The 26172-nt window shown below is 44.0% G+C and overlaps 1 protein-coding gene across 2 annotated transcripts in view; it reads right to left on the bottom strand.

The window, feature by feature from the left end:
* Positions 1-26172, bottom strand: part of POLR3A (RNA polymerase III subunit A) — a 275253-nt gene that overhangs the window by 219676 nt on the left and 29405 nt on the right. For both annotated transcript variants that reach the window (XM_069240172.1, XM_069240171.1), the window contains exons 2-4: positions 21738-21873; positions 10566-10703; positions 6971-7142 (exon numbers count right to left, since the gene is read on the bottom strand). In XM_069240172.1, the coding sequence (XP_069096273.1) occupies positions 6971-7142; positions 10566-10703; positions 21738-21873 (446 nt within the window). The remainder of the gene's footprint in view (positions 1-6970; positions 7143-10565; positions 10704-21737; positions 21874-26172) is intronic.

Consider the following 26172-nt stretch of genomic DNA (forward strand, 5'->3'; position numbering starts at 1 on the left):
ATAGGTAAATTAAGGAAACTAAATTCTATGATTTCAGGAGCCATATTGCAAGGGTGAGAGATTTGGGGTCTGTATGTCTGGTCTGCCCATGCTGCTGCATGAGAAGGTTTGGCCTGTTAGGGAGCATCACGCAAGGAACTTGTGAGAGATCCAAAAGTGTTGTGAACCAAGGTTGCTGGGTCTATGTGGGTGCTATCAGTATCATGGTCAGTGATGTTTGTGTGAGTTTGCGAATCAGGAATGGAATGAGTGGGGGAGGTGGAAAAGCATAGGCAAATATCCCTGAACAGTTCATCCATAGAGAATTGCCGTTGGATAGAGGGTGAGGGTACTTGGACACCAGGTTTGGGCATTTTGCATTTCCTGCTGTGGGGAAAAGGTCTATTTGGGGAGTTACCCACTTTTGGAAGTATTTTTGAAGGACTTGTGGGTGGAGTTCCCATTTGTGGATTTGTAGATATATCTTGCTAAGCAGGTCTGCAAAGTCTCTGTCCATTCCTGGGAGATATTCTGCTAATAGGTGAATGCGGTGGTGATGAGCCCATTTCCAAAGTTTGTGCCAATTGTGACAACTGGAACTACCTTGATCCCCCCCCCCCCCCAGTTTTTGTAAATACATTGCTGTCATATTGTCCGTCCGGACTAGGACAACGTTGTGTGAGAAGTGATGAAGGAATGCTATTAGGGCTAGAAATGCCACTTTAAGCTCTAGATAGTTGATGTGCATGGATCGATGTGTGTGATCCTAAATGCCCTGGACTGTCAGGTGTTCAAGGTGTGCTCCCCAGCCTGTCAAGGATGCATTGGTGGAAATAACGAGTTGAGGAAGAGGGTCTTGCAAAAGCCGCCCTTTTGAAAGGTTGGTGGAGTTCCCCCATTGCAGGGAGTGGCGAGTTTGGTGGTCTATTGACACTACAGCCTTAAGGTGACCATGTGACTGAGACCACTGACGAGACACACATTGCTGTAACTGACGCATGTGACGTCTGGAGTGGGAAGATGGCAATACAGGATGCCATCATCCCTAAAAGACGCATGACAGTTTTGACTGTGGGGGTGTGATCTTGTTGAAACTGAGGAAGAAGATGTTAAAAACTCTGTACGCGAGCTGGATTGGGGTATGTTAGTCATAATTGCGTATTGAGGATGACCCCTATATACAATTGAATCTGAAGGGGTTGTAGATGAGATTTTAGAAAACTGGTTGTAAACCCTAACTTGTGAAGAAGGTTTACTGTAATTTGAGTGTGGGATTGGTACTGCTGAAGCTTGCTGGCTTTGATAAGCCAATCATCCAGGTATGGGGAGACAAATCTTCTGAGGTGCGCTGCGACAACTGCTAGGCATTTGATTAATACCCTTGGCGCAGTTGTGACACAAAAGAGAGGACTATGAATTGATAATGTTTGCCTGCGACCACAAATCTTAGATATTTGCGGTGTGCAGGGTGTATGGGAACGTGGAAACAGGCATCATTTAGGTCTAGAGCTGTCATGAAATTGTTCTGTTAAAGCAGTGGGATGACATCCTGAAGGGTGACCATGTGAAAATGCTCTGAAATATTTTATTGGTTTAGGGGCCTGAGGTCCAAAATGGGTCTGAGTGACCCATCCTTTTTTGGAATGGGAAAGTATAGCGAGTATACTCCTGTTCCGTGATACTGGGATGGAATCAAAGAGAGTGTACCTCTTCTTTGAGGAGTGCAAGGTGTTCCTGAGATAACCTGTGAGTGCAAGGAGGGATATTGGAGGGTGTGGAAGTAAGCGCCAGGCAATAACCATGTTGGATAATGGAGAGAGCCCACTGGCCCAATGTTATGTCTGTACATTGTGTGTAGTAGTACTGAAAACAGCCCCAACAGGTGTTATATGGGATTGTGGTCTTTTCAGATAGTCAATGCCTTGTTGCGAAAGCTGAGCCCTGGAAGCTATCTTTTTGCCGCTGCCTCTGAAATTATTGCCTTTCCATGTACCCCTAAAGGAGCGCCTGGTGTCAAAGCTTGAGGCTTGTTTATTTTGGGGGGAGGAGGGGTTGGATGTTGTAGAGGATTTGTAACCCCCTCTATACATTGGATGAAGAAAAAAATCCCCTTTGTGCTCAGGACTGGAGAGACCCCATGGCCTTTGCAGTGTCTGTGCCTTTTTTCAACTTCTCTAATGTAGAGTGAGTTTGTGGCCCAAAAAGATGTTCTTTGTCAAAAGGCATATTTAATACAGCTTGTTGAGCCTCAGGCATAAATCCAGAGCATCTCAACGGTGCATGCCTTCTGATCAGCACACTGGTATTTATGCCTCTCTCCTCTGTCGGCAGCATCTAGTGCACACCGAATAGAAATATTCACAATTGTTTGCCCCTCGAAAACAATTTGTTGGCCACACTTACAATGCTCCACTGGGAGATATTGGAGGAGATCCTCCATTTAATCCCAGTGAGCCCTTTTGTACCTAGAGAGTAAGGCTTGCAAATTGGCAATATGCCAAGGATAGGCAGCTTGCATAGCGACTCTCTTGCCTGCAGCATCAAGCGTTTTACTCTCCTGGTCTGGTGGTACAGAAACTCCAGTGGCCTGGCTATTAGCCCCTTTTTCTCCACCTGATGTATTTTTATGTATCAGGCGGTGAGGAGTCCATTGCTTCCTGAAAAGTTAGCTTCATTTTAAAAGTCACAGGAGGTGAAGCTACAATGCGCCTTGTTCCTTCTTGAATGTATAGTCTGCGCTGTCTAGCGTCCATAGTCTTAAGTATAAGCTGAATAAGGTGAGGGTGTGGAGGAAGAAAGTCCGGAGTCCACAAGTTGAGAAGTTGCAGTGTCTTTAGGCATTGGAACCAAAGTTTTTGGTCAGTGACCTTTTTTCGGTTCCCAACTCAGTTCTGAAGACTTTTGGCTCGAGGTGGATACAGTTGGTGACGAAAGGTTGCCCATACTAGGTCAGACTGAAGTCTATGATGTCGATGCCGAAGCTGCAGCAGCTGAGGCGGGGGAGCTGACCCATCTTTCCGAGACAGACCATGGATTGATTGGAGTTGTTGTCCGGTGCCCTCAATAGGGACTTTTTTCCTGAGTTTTTGTCTGAGAAGGTGGGGCCACAGTACTCACAGTTTTTGCCAGTGTTAGTTCTTGGCTCTCAATGTCGGACTCCGAATCTTGGATAGACACGGATTCTTCTTGTTGTGGCTGTTCTTGTGCATGTTCTTCCCTGAAAATATCTGGGGTGCCTTCTGAAGATCTGCTCGCCATCTCCAACCTCGTTGATCCTGAATAGTCTTCTTGGATCTAAATGATCGACACGCCTTACAAGTAGCCTCTTGAGGATCCGGTGAGAGGCACAGCCAATGGTGATCGGTGTAGGGGTACATTCTTTTTGGCACCATGATTATATAGGCCCAAAGGCCGTCCGGGCCTGCCCGAAGGACGTGCAGTCAAAAAAAAAATGGACCCGATGAGATACAAAATCATTGTGCGAAGATAAACTGCAGTCAAAAGTACAATACCATCAAATATAGAAAAGGCGGGGAGATAGTCTCGGACCAAAGCAAGTCGACGACAGAGTGAAAGATTACACGTCTGAATCAGAGAGTGGAGAGAAAACAATCTAATAAAGGACTCAATGCCCATGTGCAGTATCACCGAGAAGGAGTCGCCGCTAGTTCCCGTGAGTCGAAAAAAGCTTCTTCAAAGAAAAACAACTTGTAACACTCCGGACCCAACATTAGATGACAGGATAATGCAGAGAATGTGTATCTACAACCACACATGGCATCAAACACACACATATATATATATATATATATATATATATCCATACAGATGGTCTTGCCAAAGAATAAAAATATATTACCACTATAACGTTTCAGCTTCCTCCTTCCTCAGGTAGTACAAAATGGTTTGCTCAGTGGCTGCACAGCGGACACTGCTGGATTATCAAAAAGCATCATGAGTGAGGATTCCAGTTAGAATGTGGAATCAATGCAGGACTGAGAACTCTTCAGATATGCAGACATCAAGTGGTATTGTCAGTGATGTTCAGGAGCATCTGGATGCAGTGATTTTAAACTGTACTTCCAGAAGTTTTCTCTGATGTCCAGTAGTTCTTCCTTTAAGACATGTTCCACACGGAAAATGTTCAAACCACAGGGAAAATCTGATAGTAAATGGACCACAAGGTTAAAATGATTGGCTACAGGCTGGTCAATTTTCTTGTTAATTATTGCTGATTTGTAGTTCCTGAATCATGTATGGAGGTCATTCACTGTTTGGCCTACATAATGTTTTTTTACAGCTTTGGCGTTGGCACTGAATCACATAAATAATGCATGTTGAGCGACATTTAAGATGCTGTCTTATTTCATAGGTCCTTCTTGTAAAAGAGCTAGTTACTGATGATGATGCTCTTATGGTGATTTGTATTGTCCACACTCCTTAGAGCTAATCTTTTGAGTAATGTCTTAAATGTTCATTGTTCGTTGAAGGTTTCAAGTTTAGATTCTCTCTTGCTGTATTCAGTGTTATAGCAGTAATGTCTGATGGCTGTTTTATTAGCTACAGAATGAGGAATCTTTCTTGTCGTAGATATGCAGTCACTTCCTTAAATGCTTAAATGCTTTAAAATTTGCCAATGTCTTTTACTGAGGGGGTTATTGATGCTTTTGTACGGGTTGTAGCCATTCCCCAAATGGGGCTATTCCAGACTTAAATCTGCAACACGAATTCAAGCTTGCAAGGGCAAATATTTTTGTTATGCCTTGATTAAAACATTTTGTGGGGGGCTAGTTTTATTTTAAGCAGCTTATTTGGTAGTTCACACTCCTTTTCAATATTTGTCCTTCAGGAGCTCAACTGCTGCTAGTCATCAGTAAATTATTAGGTGGGGTGGGTACTGGGTTCCCCTTTATTCCATATAAGCTAGTTTCCTATTGGTCTTGTATTCCTAGCAGGCACTCATTCAGGTGTTTTACAATACCGCTGATCTTACAGGGCTTGAATGATTATAAACTCGCTGTGTTCATCAGCCACCCTCTCCAATGGAGTTTCGGCAAGTCACGCTAACCCTTTCCACTACAGCATCCCAGCCAAGCACGGGAAAGACAGAGTCCCTGCAGCACACGCAAGACAGAGCCACAGTACCATGTTCTCGTTCCAAGCTTCAGTGGAGGGCTCTTAGAGTCCAGAGTACGTGTCTGGCCTTTCAGCATCAGGCACTCTCTAACTTTCAGGTTCTGGCTCATTCCTCAACCTGCCCTTGCCACGGCCATCTCAATTCAGCTTATGGTGGAGCGAAGGGTGCTCCTCTTCAGCGGGGCCACTCAACTTTAGGAACGAACTATTCTCTAATCTCTTACTAGATCTTTTAATGTTCTAGCTCCAGGCCATCAAATTGTAGATGAAGATCCAGGAATTCAACATGGACATGCCATTTCAGTCTCTGCTAAGGCCAAGCTCTTATTATTTACTATTCAAACTCTAGTATTGGAATATTTTTGGGAATGTTAAAAATGTGACAATTTTTTTTTTTTTTCTTTAACAGATTGTCGAGAAGTGTTGCTCTATGGGCTAGGCTCAAAGCACAACAATAGGAACAGTCTTCTTCAGTGTGCTTCGCCTTTTCATTCACATTCAAGTCTGCAAGTGTGCAATTCTGTTCAGGCTCCAAGGCAAGATTTGACTGTGGATTACAAGAAGTGCATATTGTGTGCAATCTAGCTTCAGAAACCCTTGCTTGCAACTCAATACATTCAATTGCTCATTTCCTGACCAGTTTCCTGAAAACCAGAAAGATGATTGGCTCTCTTCAACACCAATGATCCATTCATGCAAAAAAACTCTTATTCTATTAGTCATGATCCATCCTCTGCTGGATGACCTTTCCGTTGACAAGGTTACAAGTCAAATATTTGCCTGTCTGTAATTAAAATGATATTCAGTATTTGGGGTTTTGTTTTACAACCAACTTAAAATCTGGCTGATGAGCCCTTATCAGGGCAGGTTCACAGAGGACCTGGCTTGGCAGTTCAGGTTGGACTGTTCCCTTGATTAGCAGGGTCAAGACTGATTTGCATGTAACTGGGTCCAAACTGAGGGGGCATGGTGTACAAAGTTACAATGGATTGGGAGGCGGCCCGGATCCATTACCAGTGGCCGAGATTAATTCAAGTATTTCATCCTTCACTTTTTTCTATGTTTGAGCTTCAGGACAAGACAACAAAGTGAATTTCTCACAGGGTTTAGGTAGTTTTAACCTATAATAAGCCAAATCATTGAAAGAGCATAAAACAGACTTTGTGGAGGGGATATTAAAAATATACTTGTTTCTTATGGTTTCGAATGTGCTGTCCTCAAATTGCGCTATTTTTGCTCTAGCAAAACCTCACAATCATAATGTTTTAAAAACAACTTCAGTCTGGATAACACACCAAAGAGTAGGATAAATGGAAAAAACATGTACAATTATTTACTTGTGGGGTAACTTGGCAGCACTTTTTATCCACATACAGACATAACAATGGGATATCAAGAATGAACCAGACAATATGTTGCCCTGTAGAGACAACATTAAAGCGAGACAGAGCAGGCAAGGAACTGTATGTTGGTGCTGAATCTACTGAGCTGGAACAGGGTTTCCAGAGGGAACCATGAGCAATATAGGATGCAGTCCCATTCAATCAATGCAACATTACAACAGTTTGAGTAAACAAACTGAAGGTTTTTGGAAGCAGGAGACACTACCCTGCGGGGGTATATTATCAAGCGATATAAAAAGTATACCTGCTGCTTTTGTCTTATTAATCTTGTGACATTCTAACTGAGTTTGTTCAAAAGAAGCCTTGTTCTTCAAAAGATCACACCTGTTTTCCCTCTCAAAGACATTCGTGTGAGACACCCTGACCAACTGCAGGTAGCTTTGATCTTTCCATTTGTCTCCCAACCCTCTTACAGGCACCTTTCCAAAGGCCTATGAACACTGCACACTCACCATTGAAGGCACCACAGTACAGACAAGTGTTCTTTTTCCTGCATTTCTCTGAGATTTTCTTTTTCAGACCTCGCTTTTGCAGGTAGGTCAGGCCAGGTCTCTTCAAATGGTCAAGGAACTGCTTCCGTTCCTCTGTCAACAGCATGATCCGGCTGCATGTCTTGCAGATCATCTGAAAGGAACAAGGAAAATCAGCCATCGAAGAGGAAACACAACACATAGGATTCTACTGTAGTATGAATTCTGGTAGTTTACTATAAACACCTTTAAAAAGAAGTGTCTTCATCTAACCATATTCTTGTACAGAAAAGCGAATATTTTAATAAACTGTATTCACATTGGTCAGCTTACTAGCTTAAAGTGACCACTGGTAAAAATAAAAATGTGAATTAAAGTAAAAAATAAAATAAAAAATAAAAATAAGATTGAATTGCTGTTAAACGTTAATTAGCAAACGTTCCTCTGACAAGTCCATTGGTTTTAGATTCCGTCACCTCAAACAAAGAATAGAAAAGAAGCACCGACAGAAACTTAAGTGAGCAAACAAAAAATGAATATAATGCAAAAATTTACAAAGCAGCCACTGGATGGTCAACAATAACTGCTGGAAAACATGCTACTCAAAAGTAGACAAAATGCTAAAATTACTGCTAATGCTGTAGCTCTAAGGTTTAACTGAAGAAATGGCTGTTCTAAGATTTACTGAAAGTTCTCAACTGTCAATCAGTAGGAGGGCTCTGATCTCAAGACTCCATTAAAGCATGTGCACATATGCTTCCCCCCTCCCTTTTCAAAAACCACAGTCCCTTTGTTGGCCACAAAACTATGCTTACGACCACAAATTTCTTCATTTACTCCTGTCAGGCATCCCAAAAAGTAGTCATGTGTGCATTTACTACTGTATAACAGTATGTCACAATTGCACACAAATACATCAGAGTAACTACTACACAACCGGTGGAGAGTACCCTGATCATGGTATGGTTTTGCCTTGAGCGCCTGTGAATGCTAACAAATTCTCAAGTTTGGGGACATTCATAAATTCTACTCCTCTCTTCCATTTTGCCAAAATGTCACGTTCTGATATTTGCTTCAGCAAAGGGCTGTGGTAAATGCCCTTCCGGAACTGAATACCTCTAAAGTTTGAGTGTGTGGTTGATGGGTTTTCTCCACAGAGAAAATGTTTGCTGTTTATATAAAAAAAAAAAAGACAAATAAAAAAAAAACGTGCAGTGGCACAGCCAGGCTGCCTTTTACCAATGTGCAATTGTACAGTGTATACAACTCCACACTGGAGAAATAATGTCAAACAAGCACTGGCAAAGCCAATAGTTTTCACCTTTGTTTTTTATTTCTAAGAGGACTGTAAAATATTAGAAGAAAAAAAATATATATTTTTGTTTTAAATTTGATAAACCTTTAATGGTTTATCAAATTTGGAAACAAGCATTATACATTTTTTGCAATATTTGTATTCCAGATAGATAGAATGAAGAAACAAAAGCTAACCCTACTGGCAAAAAGTGAGGAAGACAGAGAATCAGCTCCCTGTATTGTAGTACTGATACTTTTTAACTGCCCTCAATACGCAGCTCCCTGTATTGTAGTACCTATAAGTTTTAAGTGCCCTCAATACGCGCCGTGACACGAGAGAGAGAAAGGTGTAGGTATAGGTAGGTGTAGGTAGGGATGTAGGTAGGTGTAGGCAGAGGCACATGTAGGTCGAGGTAGGTGTAGATACAGGTAGAGGTAGGTGTAGGTATGGGTATATGTAGATAAAAGGTAGGTAGGTAGAGGACAGGTAGGTGTAGGCAGAGATAGTGGAGGTAGGTGTAGGTAGAGCAAGATGTAGGCAAAAGGTAGGTAGATTGAGACGTAGGTAGAAGTCTGAGTAGAGGTAGGTGTAGTTAGAGGTAGAGGTACGTGTAGGCAGCGGCACGTGTACGTAGAGGTAGGTAGGGGAGGTGGATGTAGGTAGGTGGAGGAAGAGGCACATTTAGGCAGAGGTAGATGTAGGAAAAGGTAGAGGTAGGCGTAAGAAGGTGGGTAGGTGTAGGTCATGGTATAGGTACATGTAGGTAGAGGTAGGTGTAAGTAGAGGTAGGTGTAGGTAGAAGCACAGGTAGATGTAGGTGCAGGAAGAAATAGGTGTAGCTAGAGAGGTGTACTCAGAGGTAGGTGTAGGTAGAGGCAGGTAGACGTGGGTGGAGGTAGATAGAAGAAGGCAGTGGTAGAGGTAGGTGAAGGTAGAGGTAGGTGGAGGTACAGTATGTGTAGGTAGAGGTAGGTACAGGGATAGGTAGAGATAGGTGTAGGAAGAGGTGGAGGTAGATGTAGCTAGAGATGAAGGTAGGTATAGGGAGGGGCAGGTGGAGGTAGGGGTATGTAGCGGTAGGTGTAGGTAACGGTAGATGTAGGTGTAGAGGTAGATGGAGTAGGTGTAGGTAGATTTATGTAGAGGGAGGTAGGTGTAGGTAGCAGTAGGTAGAAGTAGCTGTAATAGGGGTAAGTGTAGGTAGGTGAAGGTAAAGTTAGAGGTAGGTGTAAGGCAGAGGTAAGGTAGCAGCATAGATAGGTAGCGGTAGATAGAGGTAGGTGTAAGTTGCGGTCTAGGCAGGCATAGGAAGAGGTAGGTAGAGTTAAGTGTAGAGGTAGGTAGAGGTAGAGAGATATCCAAATACAAATGTCTAATAACACAGGCTGCAAGAAAAGAACAAAGATGAAGTCAAAGCAGCCCACTCCAATACATTGTGTAATCACAGTAATTGTAGCCGTGTTGCATGCAAATCCTAGGGGAGAGGATGCGGCCTAACTGCCTAAGCTGCTGACTTTGGAGCTGGGAAACCAGATTCGGTCTCGGTGTCGGCTCAACATCCTGTGATTCTGAGCAAATCACTTAATCTAACCATGCCTACCAAAAATGAATGTCTCCTTCTCTAAGGTAGCCGATACTCATGTAAAGAGCTCCAATACCTTCAGACAAACAGGGAAGCTTAACCAATTTAAACACTGCCAACATAGAAAACAACCACTATGAGCTGAGAGGGTGTCAATGAAGTAACCTATCACTATCTAAGGAGCCAGTCTCCCAGAATTGAAAGTGGTCTCACTTAAAAAAAAAAAAAAAAAAAAATAGCTAAAACAGCAATTTTGTATAAATGGAGACATCTCAGCGGTCAGAGACTAGGTTCTGGGAGAATGGTTTAGTACCTCTATTAGCTGCTCTCTCTGCATCACCTAACCCAACCTAAATTGAGTTCAATACCCATTTGTGGGATTCAATTTTTATCAGCCTCAGAAGGAATAGTGATAGATGGGACTCCTAAAAGGTTACATTCCCATTTCTGTTTAGGGCACTAAAATACCAGGGGCTACTTTCCAGGTGGTATAGACAACCCAATGGTACAAACTGAAAACAGTCTTGTATAACTTGCAAAAAAAAAAACCAAGAAAAAAACAAAACAAGTAACTGCTGGACAGAGAAACAGATGAAATGGTCAGAAAGGTGATTCTAGTATTAAAGAGTCTTCATTATACAGTTGCATGCGCTGGAATGTTTACTGACTTTAAGTCGCCAAAGAGCATTGTCTTTTACCTGCAGAATTCCTATAACTGCTTTAAAGTATCCCACGTGGAAACATGGCAGCTCCAAGTCAATGTATCCATAGTGTCCTAAACAGTCTGCCAGGTTCTTGCCGCAGGTATCACATGGACGGTCCTTTGCACTGGTTCCCTGTGAAAGGCATTTAAAAGAAAACCCTTGAAAATACAGTACATTTTTAGAAACTCACAAAACGTGTTCACCAGAACAGGTACTAAACTTGAGATACTTCTTATTGAAAGGGACTTTGGACAGGAGAGCCAACGAAACAAGTGAAGAGTACTGCAGAAAGTAGCGTGCTATAAAATGGAGAAAGTAATGTTAATCTCTTGCACGTGGCACAGGTGAGCACCATAATCATCCCTACAACACTGGAGGACAGCAAGTGGCAAATTCACTTTTTTTTTTTAATCTTGGGGAATTGAGCAGCACGCTACAGTTTTGAAGGCAATACAAATGAGAGGTATGTACAGGAAGGGGGCTTTCATCCTCCACCACATATCAACAGAATAAAATGGGGTGTATTTGATAATGTGACCTGTGATGGTACTTTTGTCATCCAAGTGGTCAAAGAAGGATAATACGAGGCTGCGCCTTCCTTTCTGACCATAAGAATTTGTTTTTTAGTGTCACTTGGAATCTATTGACAACTTAATTGAAGGATCTGTTGGGGCACATAGCTGTGGGATCTATGCCTCTTGGTGAGCAGCCCCACAGTACTTAAAAGGGAGTGGCAACATTATAAGTAAGACGTTTGGATGCAAGTCTCCTGTTGAGCAGGCTTAGGATCTCTGAAGGGAGCAATATCAGCTACAGCAGCAGTTCTTATCGAGGACCACTACCGAATCACGAGTGGAAGTCAGGGGCCCCTGTCCTAGCAATTTATAAGGGACGTGAACCTAAAGAAAAAAATATATATATTTTCTTTAATTCACAAATAAAAATTGAAATTATAATTTTAATGGGAAGGTTGGAGCTTTTCTAAATTCGGCTTTATTTCTAAAATACAAAGCTATACGCCACCATATCACTGTTTTTTTTGCCTTTAGTGTGTTCCTTCTTTTTGTCTTACTACAGTATACAAAAAGTGATGGATGGAATGCTTGAATTAAACTCAGCCACTGGTAATTACTCAGGGCTGCATTCCAAATCCACTGTTATTTTGCACACCATGCAACATCAGTTTGGACCCAGTCATTTGGAAATCAGTCTTGACCCTTCTCCAATGGGAACAGCCCAGGCCAAACTGCCAAGTCAGGTCCTCCCTGAACCTGAACACAAGCAACCCAGGACCAGTTTCACCCTTGTTATGGGTTCATCAGCTGGGTACAGCTTGGTTCCAGTGACAGTGTGTGCACATGACCCACGTTTGGGCATACCTGTCCCACTTAGGGTGACAGTACTACAAGTAGAGTCAAGAGTGATTTGCCTATGGGTGGGTCCAAAATGGGGTGGCATGTTGGGCAAACAAATGATGGACTGGGATGCGGCCCGGGCAAATGCCAGTGGCCTCATTTAATTCAAGCATTCCATCTATCACCATGTTGTTGCATCTGCCACACTAAGTGTGCCGGGTATGCCCAGACGTAGGTCCCGGGCTCTGTGCCACTGGATTCGAACTAGCCTGGCTGATGAGGGGCGATACCCAAAAAACTGTCCCAGGATGCAGATTTCCAATCCAGGGAGGACCTGGCCAGACATTTCAGACTGGACCATTCCAATGGGGAACAGGGTCCCGACTGATTTGTATATGGCCGGATCAAAACTGGGGTGGCATGGCGGGCAAAAAAACGATGGTCTGGGATTCGGCCTGAGCGATTGCCAGTAGCTGAGATTATTTTAGGTATTGCATCCATCACCTTGTTGTTAAAGCTCTTTTTCTGTCTGAGCATGCTAGTGCTTCAAATGAGGCTTATTATCATCTGTACTACTGTTTGACGTACTTTTGCAGTTCTCGCAGATCAAGCTAAGGATATCAATTTAATTTTCAGCCTCCAATTTCAAACTCCTTCACATTTACGGAGCATTTTAAAATTCTCAATTTAGCTTTGTTGTGTGTTTATACTTTACACAAAAAAGTCAATGATCCATACAAGTGTGTAAATCACTGTATAGAGAATGAGGGCTACAGGGTGTATGCATTACTTATCATCCATACTGCAGGAAGGTACCATCTTGCCTGGCATCTTACTCCCATTTTTACATGTATGTCAGTTTGTTTTTGCCTGTCTCACTGGGATCCTGCTAGCCAGGACCCCAGTGCTCATAGTTAGTGGCCTGAATGTGTATACCTGTGTAGTGACTAACTGTGTCACTGAGGATCTGCTAATCAGAACCTCAGTGCTTATGCTCTCTCTGTCTTTATATTTGTCACTATAGGCTAGTGACCACTTTTACCAATTTAAATTGGCATACTGGAACACCTTTATAAATCCCTAGTATATGGTAGTTAGGTACCCAGGGTATTGGGGTTCCAAGAGATCCCTATGGGCTGCAGCATTTCTTTTGCCACCCACAGGGAGCTTAGACAAACCTTTACACAGGACTGCCACTGCAGCCTGAGTTAAATAACGCACGTGTTATTTCACAGCCATTTTCACTGCACTTAAATAACTTATAAGTCACCTATATGTCTAACCTTCACTTGCTGAAGGTTAGGTGCAAAGTTACTAAGTGTGAGGGCACCTTTGCACTAGCAAAGGTGCCCCCACATTGTTCAGGGCCATTTCCCCGAACTTTGCGAACTTTAGGTCAATAACTATATGTAGCTTCACAATGGTAACTCCGAATATGGCCATGTAACATGTCTAAGATTATGGAATTGTCCCCCCATTCCAAATCGGGTATTGGGGAGCTGATTCCATGCACCCCTGGGACTTCACTATGGACCCCAACTACTGCCAAACCAGCTCTCTGGGGTTTTCTCTGCAGCTACTGCTGCTGCCACCCCACAGACCGGGTTCTGCCCTCCTGGGGTCTGGGACGCCCAGTCCCAGGAAGGCAGAACAAAGCATTTCCTCTAAGAGCAGGGTGTTACACCCTCTCTCTTTGGAAATAGGTGTTAAAGGCTGGAGAGGGGTAACCTCTCCCAGCCTCTGGAAAAGCTTTGAAGGGCACAGATGGTGCCCTCCTTGCATAAGCCAGTCTACATCGGTTTAGGCAACCCCCAGTCCCTGCTCTGGTGCGAAACTGGACAAAGGAAAGGGGAGAGACGACTCCTCTGTCCATCACCACCCCAGGGGTGGTGCTCAGAGCTCCTCCAGTGTGTCCCAGACCTCTGCCATCTTGTTTCCAGAGGTGTGAAGGCACTCTGGAGGCCTCTGAGTAGACAGTGCCAGCAGGTGACGTCAGAGACCCCTCCTGATAGGTGCTTACCTGACTAGGTGGCCAATCCTCCTCTGAGGGCTATTTAGGGTCTCTCCAGTGGGCTTTTCCTCAGATAACGACTTGCAAGAATCCAGCAGGACTCCTCTGCACTTCTCTCTTCGACTTCTGCCAAGGATCAACAGCTGACTGCTCCAGGACGCCTGCAAAACTGCAACAAAGTAGCCAGAAGACTACCAGCGACATTGTAGTGCCTAATCCTGACGGCTTTCTCAACTGTTTCCTGGTGGTGCATGCTCTGGGGGCTGCCTGCCTTCACCCTGCACTGGAAGCCACAAAGATATCGCCTATGGGTCGACTGAATCTTCCCCCTGCTTCAGCAGGCGCCAAACATACTCTGGGACCCCTCTCATCCAGACGAGCGTGGCCCCTGGAACACAGGTGGTGGACCCAAGTGACCCAGACTGTCCAGTGGTCCAACTGTCCAAATTTGGAGGAGGTAAGTCCTTGCCTCCCCTCTCCAGACAGTAATCCTGTGCACCCCGTGAACTGCAGCTACAAGGGCTTCTGTGCACATTTCCAAGAAATCCTACATGTACAGCCAAGCTTAGGTCCCCAGCACCCTGTCCTGCGATGCTCAGCTCCCTGAGTTGACCTCCGGTGTTGTGGGACCTCCTTTTGCAGTGTTGAGACGACCGCCGTATTCAGTCTTCTTGAACCAGTGTTCAAGGATCTCTGCAGGTGCTTCCTACTTGTGTGTGGGCTCTCTACATTGCCGAGGGCCCCCTCTGTCTCCTCTCTCAAGTAGTGACACCCTGGTCCTCCCTGGGCCCGGGCAGCACCCTTTTTCTCCAACCGCGACTCTCTTGCAGCTAGCCGTTTGCGGTATTTTGCCAAGAAAAAAAACCTCTGCATCCTCCAGCACGCCGTGAGTCATCTTCTGCACGAAGAACTTCCTACCTCCTTTCGTTGTTGCAGAATCCTCAGCTTCTCCCAACCGGAGGCAGCCATTTTGCACCTTCATCCAGGGTTTAGTGGGCTCCTGTCTGCACCCCCACACCCCTGGACACTTTTACGACTCTTGGTCCCCTTCCTTTGCAGGTCCTCAGGTCCAGGAATCCGTCTTCAGTGCTTTACAGTCTGGTGTGGTCTTTGCAAAATCCCTGATCACGACTTAAGTGTATTTCTGGGGAAATAGTAGTACTTTACTCCTACTTTCCAGGGTCTTGGGGTGGGATATCTTGGACAGCCTTAGTGTTTTCTTACACTCCCAGCGACCCTCTACACATTACACTAGCCTAGGGGCCCATTCGTGGATCGCATTCCACTTTCTTACTATATGGTTTGTGTTGCCCCTAGGCCTATTGCATCCTATTGTATTCTACAGTGTTTGCACTACTTTCTGACTGTTTTACTTACCTGATTTGGTTTGTTGTGTATATTTTGTGTATTTTACTTACCTCCTAAGGGAGTATATCCTCTGAGATATTTTTGGCACATTGTCACTAAAATAAAGGACCTTTATTTTTTTAGTAACTAGGAGTATTGTCTCTCTTATGATATAGTAACTATATGATATAAGTGGTATTGAATGAGCTTTGCGTGTCTCCTAGTTCTGCCTTGGCTGCTCTTCTATAGCTACCTCTATCAGCCTAAGCTGCTAGAACACTACTACTCTACTAATAAGGGATAACTGGACCTGGCACAAGGTGTAAGTATCATTGGTACCCACTATAAGCCAGGCCAGCCTCCTACACATACTGGTAGGCATTGAACAGTAAGACTGCTTGGCCTGGAGAAACAGTCAGAATTTAAAATGTAGAGCAGTGGTTGGGGTTCCCTACCCTAATAAATCATTACTACCCAAGGAACCCTTTTTAACAATATCAGAATAAAAACAAGTCGTTGTTCTGACCAATGCCTTGATGTTTGCATTCAGCTATTTGATGCTGGTTATTGTGCTACGTTACAGAGATTGTAATTTCTGCAAGTAATAAAATGATCTATGACAAAATCTACAATCCACTGGGCTATCTACATAATATACAAATCTATGATCTGCATGATAAACAATGTGCTTTGCAGCAGGAATATTTACCCTATGTTGGTGAGGAGTTAAAACTTCCACAAGACGAAACTCAGACCTCTCCAGAAAATATATCAATCATCACAGTTAACTTTAAGTGTTTAATATCACCTGTAATTAGCAAGTTTCATGAAGAACTCTGCAGCATGTGTCTTCAACCCCATATCATATTTTAAAGTGAAGTTCCCCAGAGTTTGATCCCAGTGCAGCAGCACCAATCGCACAACCCTAAAGCCTGCACTCGCTCATTCTACTAATATGATTACATTTTGTTGACAGTCGCGGATCCCTTAAGTAGGGTCCCGGGACAACAGGGTATGAATGACTGAGCTAGACGGTGTCCAACTGGCACAAAGATGATATTAACCTGGGCAAAGAACCCGCCAGAGTTCAGCAACAGTACCTTCAGAGAACTGACAAACATGTATGGGTGCAAAATGACAAAATGAAACAAAGAAAACATTCAGTAGTGAGTGGGGTGACTTAGGGATAGACTGTAGTTCATGCTGCATATTCAAGACAAAAATGCAGTGGCACCAGAGTTTACTGAAGAATTATATTGCTCAAACTCCCAGTTGTATTCAGGAAACCCATGTGTTACACTCACCTGAGCTCTAAAAGGGTAAGAGAAGAGATGTAGAAAGCCATGCGGGATATACCGTAACAGACAGAATGAGGGCCAATGTAGGAAATTGGACAACTGGTTAACGGGGGTAAAAACCTTCTCAAGCAGCAACCACCATTGCTGTCCGAGTGAGGACACAAGTAAACCCCCAAATTAAACTGTGCTTAAACCTCTATTAGTTCAGCACAAATCACTCAGGCTTAACTTAGAGGCAATGTGTAAAGTATTTGCACTTCAAAAAGTAATAAAGTGAAAATAACAACAAGAAAAATCCCACACCAATTTAGGAAAAAAACTGTAAAATGTAAATGTTTTTGACACAAAGCAACAAAAATCCATTCAATAGATCCAGATATATACCATTTTAAAGATTTAAATGAAAACAGTGCCTAAAAGGACAAAGTGCCAACTGTGTTTATCTGATTGAGCTGACCTGGACAAAGTAACAAGTTCAGTTGGACCGCAATGGAGCGTGGGCAGAGTGCGGGCCGGCTACAGGGACCAAGTTAGGCCTGCTGAACAAAAGTAACATAAATACTGGTTTGGGGAGCGCTGGAAATTCTGCATTGAGGATGTGTTACGCAACGGCAGTTCCAAGGAGCTGCGAGGCTGCGATGTAAGTTCCTAAATAGTTGTTGAGGAGTCCGTCAACAAGAGGTCTGCAAAGCAAAGGCTGCGTCTAAGATGTGCCTCACACCAGCAGTTCCAAAGAAGCTGCGGGGCTGTGATACAGAGTCCTGCATCATCCTTAAGGATGCTGTCGACGAGGGGTTTGCGCTGCAAAGGCCTGCGTCTAGGATACATGCACAACAGCGATTCTGAGAAAACTGCAGACTACAATGCAAAGTCCTGCATCGTGGATGCATCTCACAGCAGCAGGTCCAAAGCATAGCTGCGAGGAGATGCATCTTATTGTGTTGGTTCCACGCACATGACCACAGCTCGGCTGGCAAAGCACCTTGAGGCTCATTTCCAAAGGTCCAGGACTAGAGTGGCACCACTCGGGGGCAAGACTCACAGCAGAGACCAGATGTTGGGTTCAAGGTAGATTTTTCCTTCAGGCTGTGAGTAGGAGACCAGCCAACTAGCCCTTGGTGCCACTCTGGTGATCCTGGGTTCAAGATGCAGGTCCAGCACTTTCACTCATGCAGCAGGCAGCTGAGTAGCAGTCCCGTTTGTAGAGAAGCATAGAAGTTTTTCTGAGTCTTCCACAGGTCTAGAGGTGTACTGAAGAATTGGGTGGGAGAGTCCAATAGTTATCCCTGGTGTCAACTTTGAAGTAGGAGAAGGTTCTGGAGGTTTCCATACAAAGGTGTTTGGACTTTTCTGCCTCCCAACCCTGGCCCCAGCTTATCTGGGGTCACAACAAACTAGACCATTAGTGAGTGTGCAAGTGTGGTGGTGACAGCTTCTCCCCCTCATCAAGTCAGAGATGGATCATCATGCCAACACCTATGCTCCTATGCTCCTTTATCTTATTGTCTAGGAGCAATATGCAAAGACCAACTGCCACGTACACCTAGTCATGTGACCCAGGAAACAGACTACAGGCACTACATGGTTAGGACAGGTAAATGGCAGCTTTCTAAAAGCCAACTAACATTAAAGTAGATTTTAAATTATAATTATTTAGACACTAAACTGGACATTCCTACCTGCTTCCCATTGAAAGTCATCACTTATTAAATGTAATAAGTTAACCTGATATTATCCTATGGAAGAGGTAGGCTCTGCAATAGTGAACAAGAATTGGCAAAGGCAATAGCTCTTGTCTATGCAAGAGCAATTGGCTTTGCAAATGTTTTATAGCCATATTGAATACCAGCCACCCCCCATCCCCCGCCAGCCCCACCACCACCAGGAGTCTCTGCAAATCCTTTCACAAGGAAGGGATAATAAACTGTGTTTATTATCCCTTCCTTGTGAAAGGGGCGGGACAGTGGAGGTGATGAGCAAAGGGAAGTGCACTGTGCACTCCCATCAGGGCACATGTGTGTTTGGCGGCCGTCTTGGGCCAGCCGAACACAGATGCGCACAGGGCTCTCTGCAGACGAGCAACCCAGTTGCTGGGCTGGAGGGAGCCTGCACAGGCTTCCAGTCTGCCTGGGAGTGCCAAGCCAGGGCTCTCCCAGCCAATCCTTACACTGCTCTGAGCAGTGTCAGGGTTTGCCGCAGGGCAGGCTGGGAGCCTGTGCCTGCAAGCATCGGAAGAGAGGAGCGGTGTGCCGGAGGAGGTAAGTGTTTTTTTTTAATGTAATTTTTATAGCCACTGGACACCCTCCCGCGCCACCGCACCCGTTTCGCCAGTGCGAGCCGCGACTTGCGGAGAGTAGGAAAGTCAGTAGAGTGGAAGGCCGTGGAATAGGGTGTCAGATAAGAGTGGTGCAGAGTGAAATAGAGTATTGTAGAGTGAAGTGATAGAGCGCCATAGAGTAGACTGCCGTACGGAAGAACGTAATGGCGCAGAGTGGATTAAAGTAATGAGTGGCATAGAGGGAGCGGTGTGGAGTAGAGCGGACTAGAGTAGATTGTCGCAGAGTGGAGTAGTGTAGAAGAGTGGAATGGCATATAGTGTACAGGAGTGTTGTGGAGTAGCATAGAATGGAAAAGCGTAGAGTGGAGGAGTAGAGCAGAGTGGTGCAAAGTGGAAAAAGGAGGAGATGTGGAGTTGCAGAGTGGGGCAGAACGTTGCACAGTGGAGGGGCATAGAATGGAGTTTCATAGAGTGGAGAAGAGTGGTTTAGAGTGCAGTGGTGAAGAGCAGATTGTTTAACAGTAGAGTGAAGAGTCGTAGGGTGGAGTGGTGCAGGGTAGAGTGGAGTGGTGTAGAGTAGAGTGGCATTGAGTGGTGTGGAGTGCATTGGCGTAAAGCAGATTAGAGTCGCTTAGACTAGACTGGTGTCAAGTGCAGTGGCATTTGATTCGGTGATGTAGAGCGTCAGAGTTCATTGGCAGAGTGTACCGTGGAGTGTTGTAGAGTCCATCGGTGTAGAGTATAGTGGCATAGAGAGCAGTAGCATGGAGGACAGTGGGGCAGGAGAAGAGCAGAGTGACGTACAGAGCAATGGTGTAGAATGGTGTAGTGTTACAGAGTAGAATATGGTGGTGTAGAGTGCAGTGGTGCAGAGTAGATTGGCGTAACGTGTAGTGGCAAAGAGTGCATTAGTTTACAGTAAGAGTGGTGCAGAGTGCATTGGCGTAGAGTGCAGTGTTTTACAGCAGAGTGACAGAGTGCTGAGGCAGAGAGTAGGTGGTTTCAGATTAGAGTGATCTAGCACAGAATGGAGTGGTGCAGAGTAGAGTGCAGCAATGCATAGTAGACTGGCACAGAGTGCAGAAGAATGGCGCAGAGTGGTGAAGAGTAGAGTGCTGTGGGATAGAGTAGAGCGGCACAGAGTGTTGTAGAGTAGGCTATTACAGTCGTGCAGAGTAGATTTGCGTTGAGTACAGTGGTGTAGAAGGCACAGGTTTTGAGTAAAGTGGTGAGGAATGCAGTGATGTAGAGTTCAGTGCTTAGAGTAGAGTGGCACAGAGTAGAGTGAAGCAGTGTAGAATGCAGTGGCATAAAGTAAAGTAACGTAGAGTGCACTGGCGTAGATTGGTTCAGAGTAGAGGGAAGTGGCATACAGTGGAGCGGTGCAGGGCTGAGTGCAGTGACGGAGTGTGTAGTGGTGTACAGTGGATTGGTACAGAGTAGAGTGCACTGGCAGAGTACAGTGTTGCTGAGTAGAGTGGCCTAGACGGGAGTGGTGTGGAGTGCAGTAGAAAAGAGTGCAGTGGTGCAGAGTAGAGTGGCATACAGTGCATTGGCATAGAATAGAGTGGTGTGGAGTAGAGAGGCACAGAGTGCAGACGCGTAGAGTGGAGTGGAGTGGAGCATATGGAAAAATATAGTAAATTGGGTAAGATCCACAGGAGGGAAGAACTCAAGCTGGACAGCCTAAAACAAAGACAGCAAACATAAAGCAAGCAAATATGAGTTACAAACCACCAGGCCAATGGTAAGCAATAGGGGTACTGCATTCCCAGGGAGGCTTTCTGAATGTTCCCAGGAGGTCCTGGAAAACAAGACAGTGCCTCAACATAAAAACATATTTTGGAGCTGTTAACTACTAGGACAGGTATAGGTTAAATGTACATGTCTATACACTGCACCCTACCCTGTGAGCTGTTTAGGCCCTACCCTAGGTGTGACTTATATGTATAAAAAAAAAAAGGTTTGGGCCTGGTAAATGGTTTATTTTGCCAGGTCGAAAAGGCAGGTTAAACTCCACACATGGCCTGCAATGGCAGGCCTGAGACATGTTTAAATGAGTACTTTAGTGGGTAGCAAAATCAGTGCTGTAGGAACACCAGTAGCATTAAATCTACAGGCCCAGGGTACATGTAGTAAAAATTTACTAGGGACTTACACGTACATTAAAAGTCCCTGTTGGGTAACTGCCAATTTCAACATGTTTAAAGGTGAGAGCACACACACTTTAGCAGTGGTTAGCAGTAGTAAAGTGCAGAGTCCTAAGGCCAACAAAAACAAGATCAGCAAAACTGGAGGAGTATGGCAAAAAGTCTGAGGGAAGACCATCCACAGACTGACAGGTCTAACAGTCAAGAATGTACTTGGAGTCACTTTGTGCATCACAGTGTATTCCATTTTGAGGTAACAATAGAAGTAGACCACTTCAAATTCTGAAATAAGGCCAAGGTTTAACTTACAATGGTACAGGATAACAAAGTATTGAAAGTGGAGCTGCAGTATGAAATTAGTACTTTGCCTGCACTTGTTCCTGAAATTAATCAGTGCATTACATAAAAGACACAGAAAGCACTAAAAGCAATAAAATCATAGATCTAAAATACTGCACCTTTGAACATGCAAAACATGTAGCAAGATGCAGAATCAACAACTCAGTAACCAAAGACAGGTATGAACACACACTGCAGCAGCTGGCATGATATGCACAGACTTAGTTAAAGGAGACATGATCAATTAGGGGGGTGGCCTGGCTTTCACCATCAATGTGCCTACATTCAACAATCTGCTAATGTCAGTGCTGTATTCAAGAACCTAAAACATGTTTGGCAACAGTGCAAGTCTCATCAGCAGTGAACCACAAGACTCTTTAATCCTTACCATACGATGATCCAAAACCCCGAATAGCAGAGGAGAATGGTGGTTGTCCTGGCTATATAGATTCTTACTCACAACCTGGATGTGAGCCTGTTGCCTCATCTGCTCTGCTGACTTCATCCCAAAACAAATGTGGCTTCTGAAAGGGACAAATTCAAGACTAGATTAGCAAAATATGTACATAGCGCACAACATCGTTTACTATTCCATAACATATTTGACAGCCATGGCTACAAAAGAAGGAATTGATCCTTCACTGGATAAGATGGACTACCCCTTTCTTCCATGACATCCCACTCACCTCTAGAGTTGCATATTGGATTACCCCTTCCTCAAAACGGTGCATATTTAACTTCAATCTTTGCCTCCCAGTGTCCCTGAGGAATAGGGATAGTATCCTTCTTTCCATGGATGAGTACAGTAACTCCATGGTGGGTTTTGATTCCCTCCCTCTCTCTTATGACTGGGTATGCTATTCAAGCAGATTACGAAATGTTATCCTGCAAAGTAAGCAACTATTTTCCCACAGCGCTACATAAGCAACTACTCCACACCTTCTTCCCAGAGTTGGTACAGTAGATTCACATTGTTTAGGACACCACTTAATACAATGTGGCTTCTCAACCACATGGGTGGTTACCTTTAACAGACATGTTCGTAGTGATGGACTGTACCTCCCAAGTTACAAATGTAATAGCCACACACAGAATCGAGGTGTGAGGATTATATTTTGGGTCTGTACGACTAAAGGCCATTCACCAATGCTTATGATTAGTGTTGCTGTTGTGTAAGAAATTGGAGTATTAGCTGAAGAAGGTAAGTACATACCTCAAGTAATTTCACAATCCTTGCCATGGTGAACAACTAAAATCACTAAAAACCTGAGCTCAACCCCCTGTAGCTATGGTATGGAGCACACAGACTTAAATTAGAGGCAATGTACAAAATATTTGTGCAGTAAAAAAACACAGTAATAAAATCAAGATGCTAAACAATAAATAAAATCTCAAATGAATTAGAAAAAAATACAGTGCAGTTTAATAAATAAAATGACATAGAAATGACAAAAATCCTATAATGGGAAGCAGAGATATTAATTTTTGAAGTGTTAGGTAGAAAAAGCACCTAGAAGCAAAAAGTGCCAATGATAGTCAATAGACGTGGTAGCCCAAGACTTAGGTTCAATTTGACGCTGATTAAGATGGAGCAAAAGTCAGATACATCAGCCAGGTGTGCCCCAGTCAAAGATTTTATCATCCGACTTTAGTCCTTTAAGCCCCAAACCATCACAGAAGTACACTTCTAACCACCCAACCCCATCAGGGGAGGCAATTAGAGACTTTCAGTGTGACAGACAGAGGCCAATAGAAAGGTCTAGTCTAGGTCCAGTTGCCACTGGTCAGCTGGGCAGTTTCAGGAAAATGCTTTTGTAGCTTGCTGCATCCATGTAGCTTTAACAGGAGGTCAGCCGTATGACCCTTGGAGGCCACTTCTTTGTCCTGAGTACAAGAACGGGAGCAGGTCCAGTCCTTGAGGGCTTTTCTCAGGTCTCAGACAGCTGGTTCAGTTATCTTCTGATCTTCTATTGGTCCTGGAGTGTTCTGAAGTGGATGCCTAGATATGCCACATTTATGTCTGGCACAAGCCTGTGGCTGGGGAAAAAAAACAAAAAAACAATGACGATGCCCTAAGCAATTTGGTACCCAGGGTTAAACCTACCCATTGTTGTCATTTTCATGACGGCCAAAGTCTTCAGCCACACTGAACTTGGGGGCTGGGGATGTGGGTAAGGAGTGTACTATGATAATCCTGGTGTACTTCCACATCGAACATTAAAAAAACAGTTTCAGGCTGTCATTGTACCCCAACAATCTCAGAGACAGACTTCTGGTAAAATCCAAGTTGATCTTTCTGAAAGGGGTTGCACATGCAATTCTGTTTCCCTCCTTTGAAGTGCAACCCAAATGTTAAATATAAGCCCAGCAGACGTGTTAAACAGAGTGAGACACTGTATTGTGATAAGAGTCTCACTGTGATTGGTGCCCGACTGGTTGAAAGGCAGGAGAAAGAAAAAAAAAAAAAAAGGTGCCCTGTTCAAGTGTCAGCTAACATTTGCCTGTGACTGAGGAGGCCGCTTGAAGTGCACCCTAAGTGTCAAATAAAAAACCCCAGCAGGCCTGTCAAGCAAGATGTGACATTCACGCAGGATTTGACAATTAATTGACAAAGAGGATCCTCAAGCCTCTCGTGCATATTCTACTAGGTTAAAAATGGATCATCTCTGTACCCACAAGTCAGCCTATTATTTGTTCACACCTCACCACAGCTGCCATGCGACAGTTGGAAGACAATAAAAGGCCTTTGAAGCTTTAAGCAGGCAAAATGTAATTTTGATGAAGTACCTTTTGGGTCCTTTAACTGAAAGGACATTTTTAAAAATAATCTTGTACATGTTATGCTCTTAAATATGATGCCCCCAGCCTTAATGGGCAATATGGCCTGCTTAGGGTGTACTTATTAATATTTAAAGGCTGGTTTAGGCTTGTCAAACAGGCTTTTTTGATAGGTCACTTTGGAGTTTAAACCTGCACCGCCAGTCTACTAGTGCAGGTCTGCATTCATGTTTGCGATGCCCTCAGTGGGTGGCACAATTAATGTTACAGTCCAACAGTGACATTTAACTTACAGGCCCTGGGTACAGCCTGGGTATCATATACTAGGGGCTTTTAGGTGTGTTAAATTTGTCCATTATGGGTATGTCAATTTCATCATGTTTAAAGGAGGAGGAGCACAGGCACTTTAGCACTGGTTAGCGGGGGGGAAATGTACAGCGGTCTATAGCCAGCAAAAAAATAGGGTTCAGCAAAAAAGGCTAAAAAAACAACAGGGTCACCTTGCAGAAAGGGTACATTCCCAGCATGCAGGAAACATAGGAACAAGGAACCACTGTGAGTTTACTGGAATATCAACTGCCTGCTGTTTTGGCTTTAGAGGACAGTGGAGTTGAACAGACACAAAGGGTGCAGTGAGGTTACATTTTAAAGTTAGTCAGCACGTTCTTTGATTTCATGGACCATATGTTTAAGAATCAGAAACTAGCTGAAATTAAAACCAGGAGTATAATTTTAAAGTGGTTTCAATCTTCCTAGGTGGGTGTTTCCAGACTATCATTCTCCCTTTCAGGTCTGAAAAGATGATGTGGGATTTGCACTATGGGATGCTGTAAGGTTCTTTCCTACCATCCATTTTATTCAATATCTTTGCTCATTTACTGTCAGAGCTGATTATATCCATCTTCGGTTACAGGACGATATCCTGCATGGATGATACTCTGCTCATTATACAGCGCGACATTCAAGCACTTTCATCTGATATGAGACAGATTATCTTGCGAATTAAATATTATTATTAGATATTAATTATGCCAATTGTGGTTACACCAATGTTATGGTTAGGGGAGAAGCACTTGCACTTGACCACTGATCAGCAGTGGTATAGTGCTCAGAGTCCTAGGGCCAACAAAAAATGGTCGGAAAAAGAGGCGGAAAAAGGCAAAATGTCTGGGGATAACGCTTCAGGGAGGACCATTTTCAATAAGGTCACCCCTCCAGGCAGGTGCCATGCAACCTAAAGCAAGTAGATAGGGAGTAGTTACTTCTTATTGCAATTTACAGTTGCATGCTATTCCACAGGCTTTCCCAGCTTATGCTCAGCCTGGGAGAGGGAAGTAACGCAGCACATAACTACACCTAGTCTGTTTCTTTTTTCTCCTACCCAAGATACAACCCGGTGATACCCAAGATACAACCCTCCTACCCTGTTTCCAGATAACAAAATTAATCAAGTAATTACTAAGGGTTCCAGTACTTATCCTCCCAGGTGGTAAAGGCAGGTTACAAGCGCCCAACGGAGGGGCCTGCCAAAATGAAGTCTGTGGCACCTCCGATCTTGGAGAATCATCCTGTTCTTGTTGCTGCCCCAATTTTACAGGCGGCTTAGACTAAAGTTTACAGTAGAACAGTCCTGATCAACCACAGTGTTCTGCATATAAACCTTAGACTTTACAGGCAGAAATTGTGTTTTTGGGGTGGGGGAAGGGAAGAATTTCACTTGTGTACGAGAAGTATACTCTGAGAAGAACAGAATGGGTATAACACCTCACCCACCCACCAGGCAAGGGGGGAAAGACAAAGTGTATATTGAGGCTGGGCTGCCTGAGATGGATTTCACAAAACAAAATAAAATGATGGATGGAGCGTTGAAACATTTCAACCATTCACCGCCAGTCACAGATCTGGGTTTAATCCATTGTTATTTTGCTTGCCACGTCACCCCAATTTCGACCCAGCCATATGCAAATCAGTCTTGATGATATTCCCATGAGAACAGCCTAGCCCGAGATGGATATCGCCACCTCATAAAGGAAATCACCCTATTG

Source organism: Pleurodeles waltl, chromosome 6 (genome assembly GCF_031143425.1).
Source record: "Pleurodeles waltl isolate 20211129_DDA chromosome 6, aPleWal1.hap1.20221129, whole genome shotgun sequence".
Classification (NCBI taxonomy): Eukaryota; Metazoa; Chordata; class Amphibia; order Caudata; family Salamandridae; genus Pleurodeles; species Pleurodeles waltl.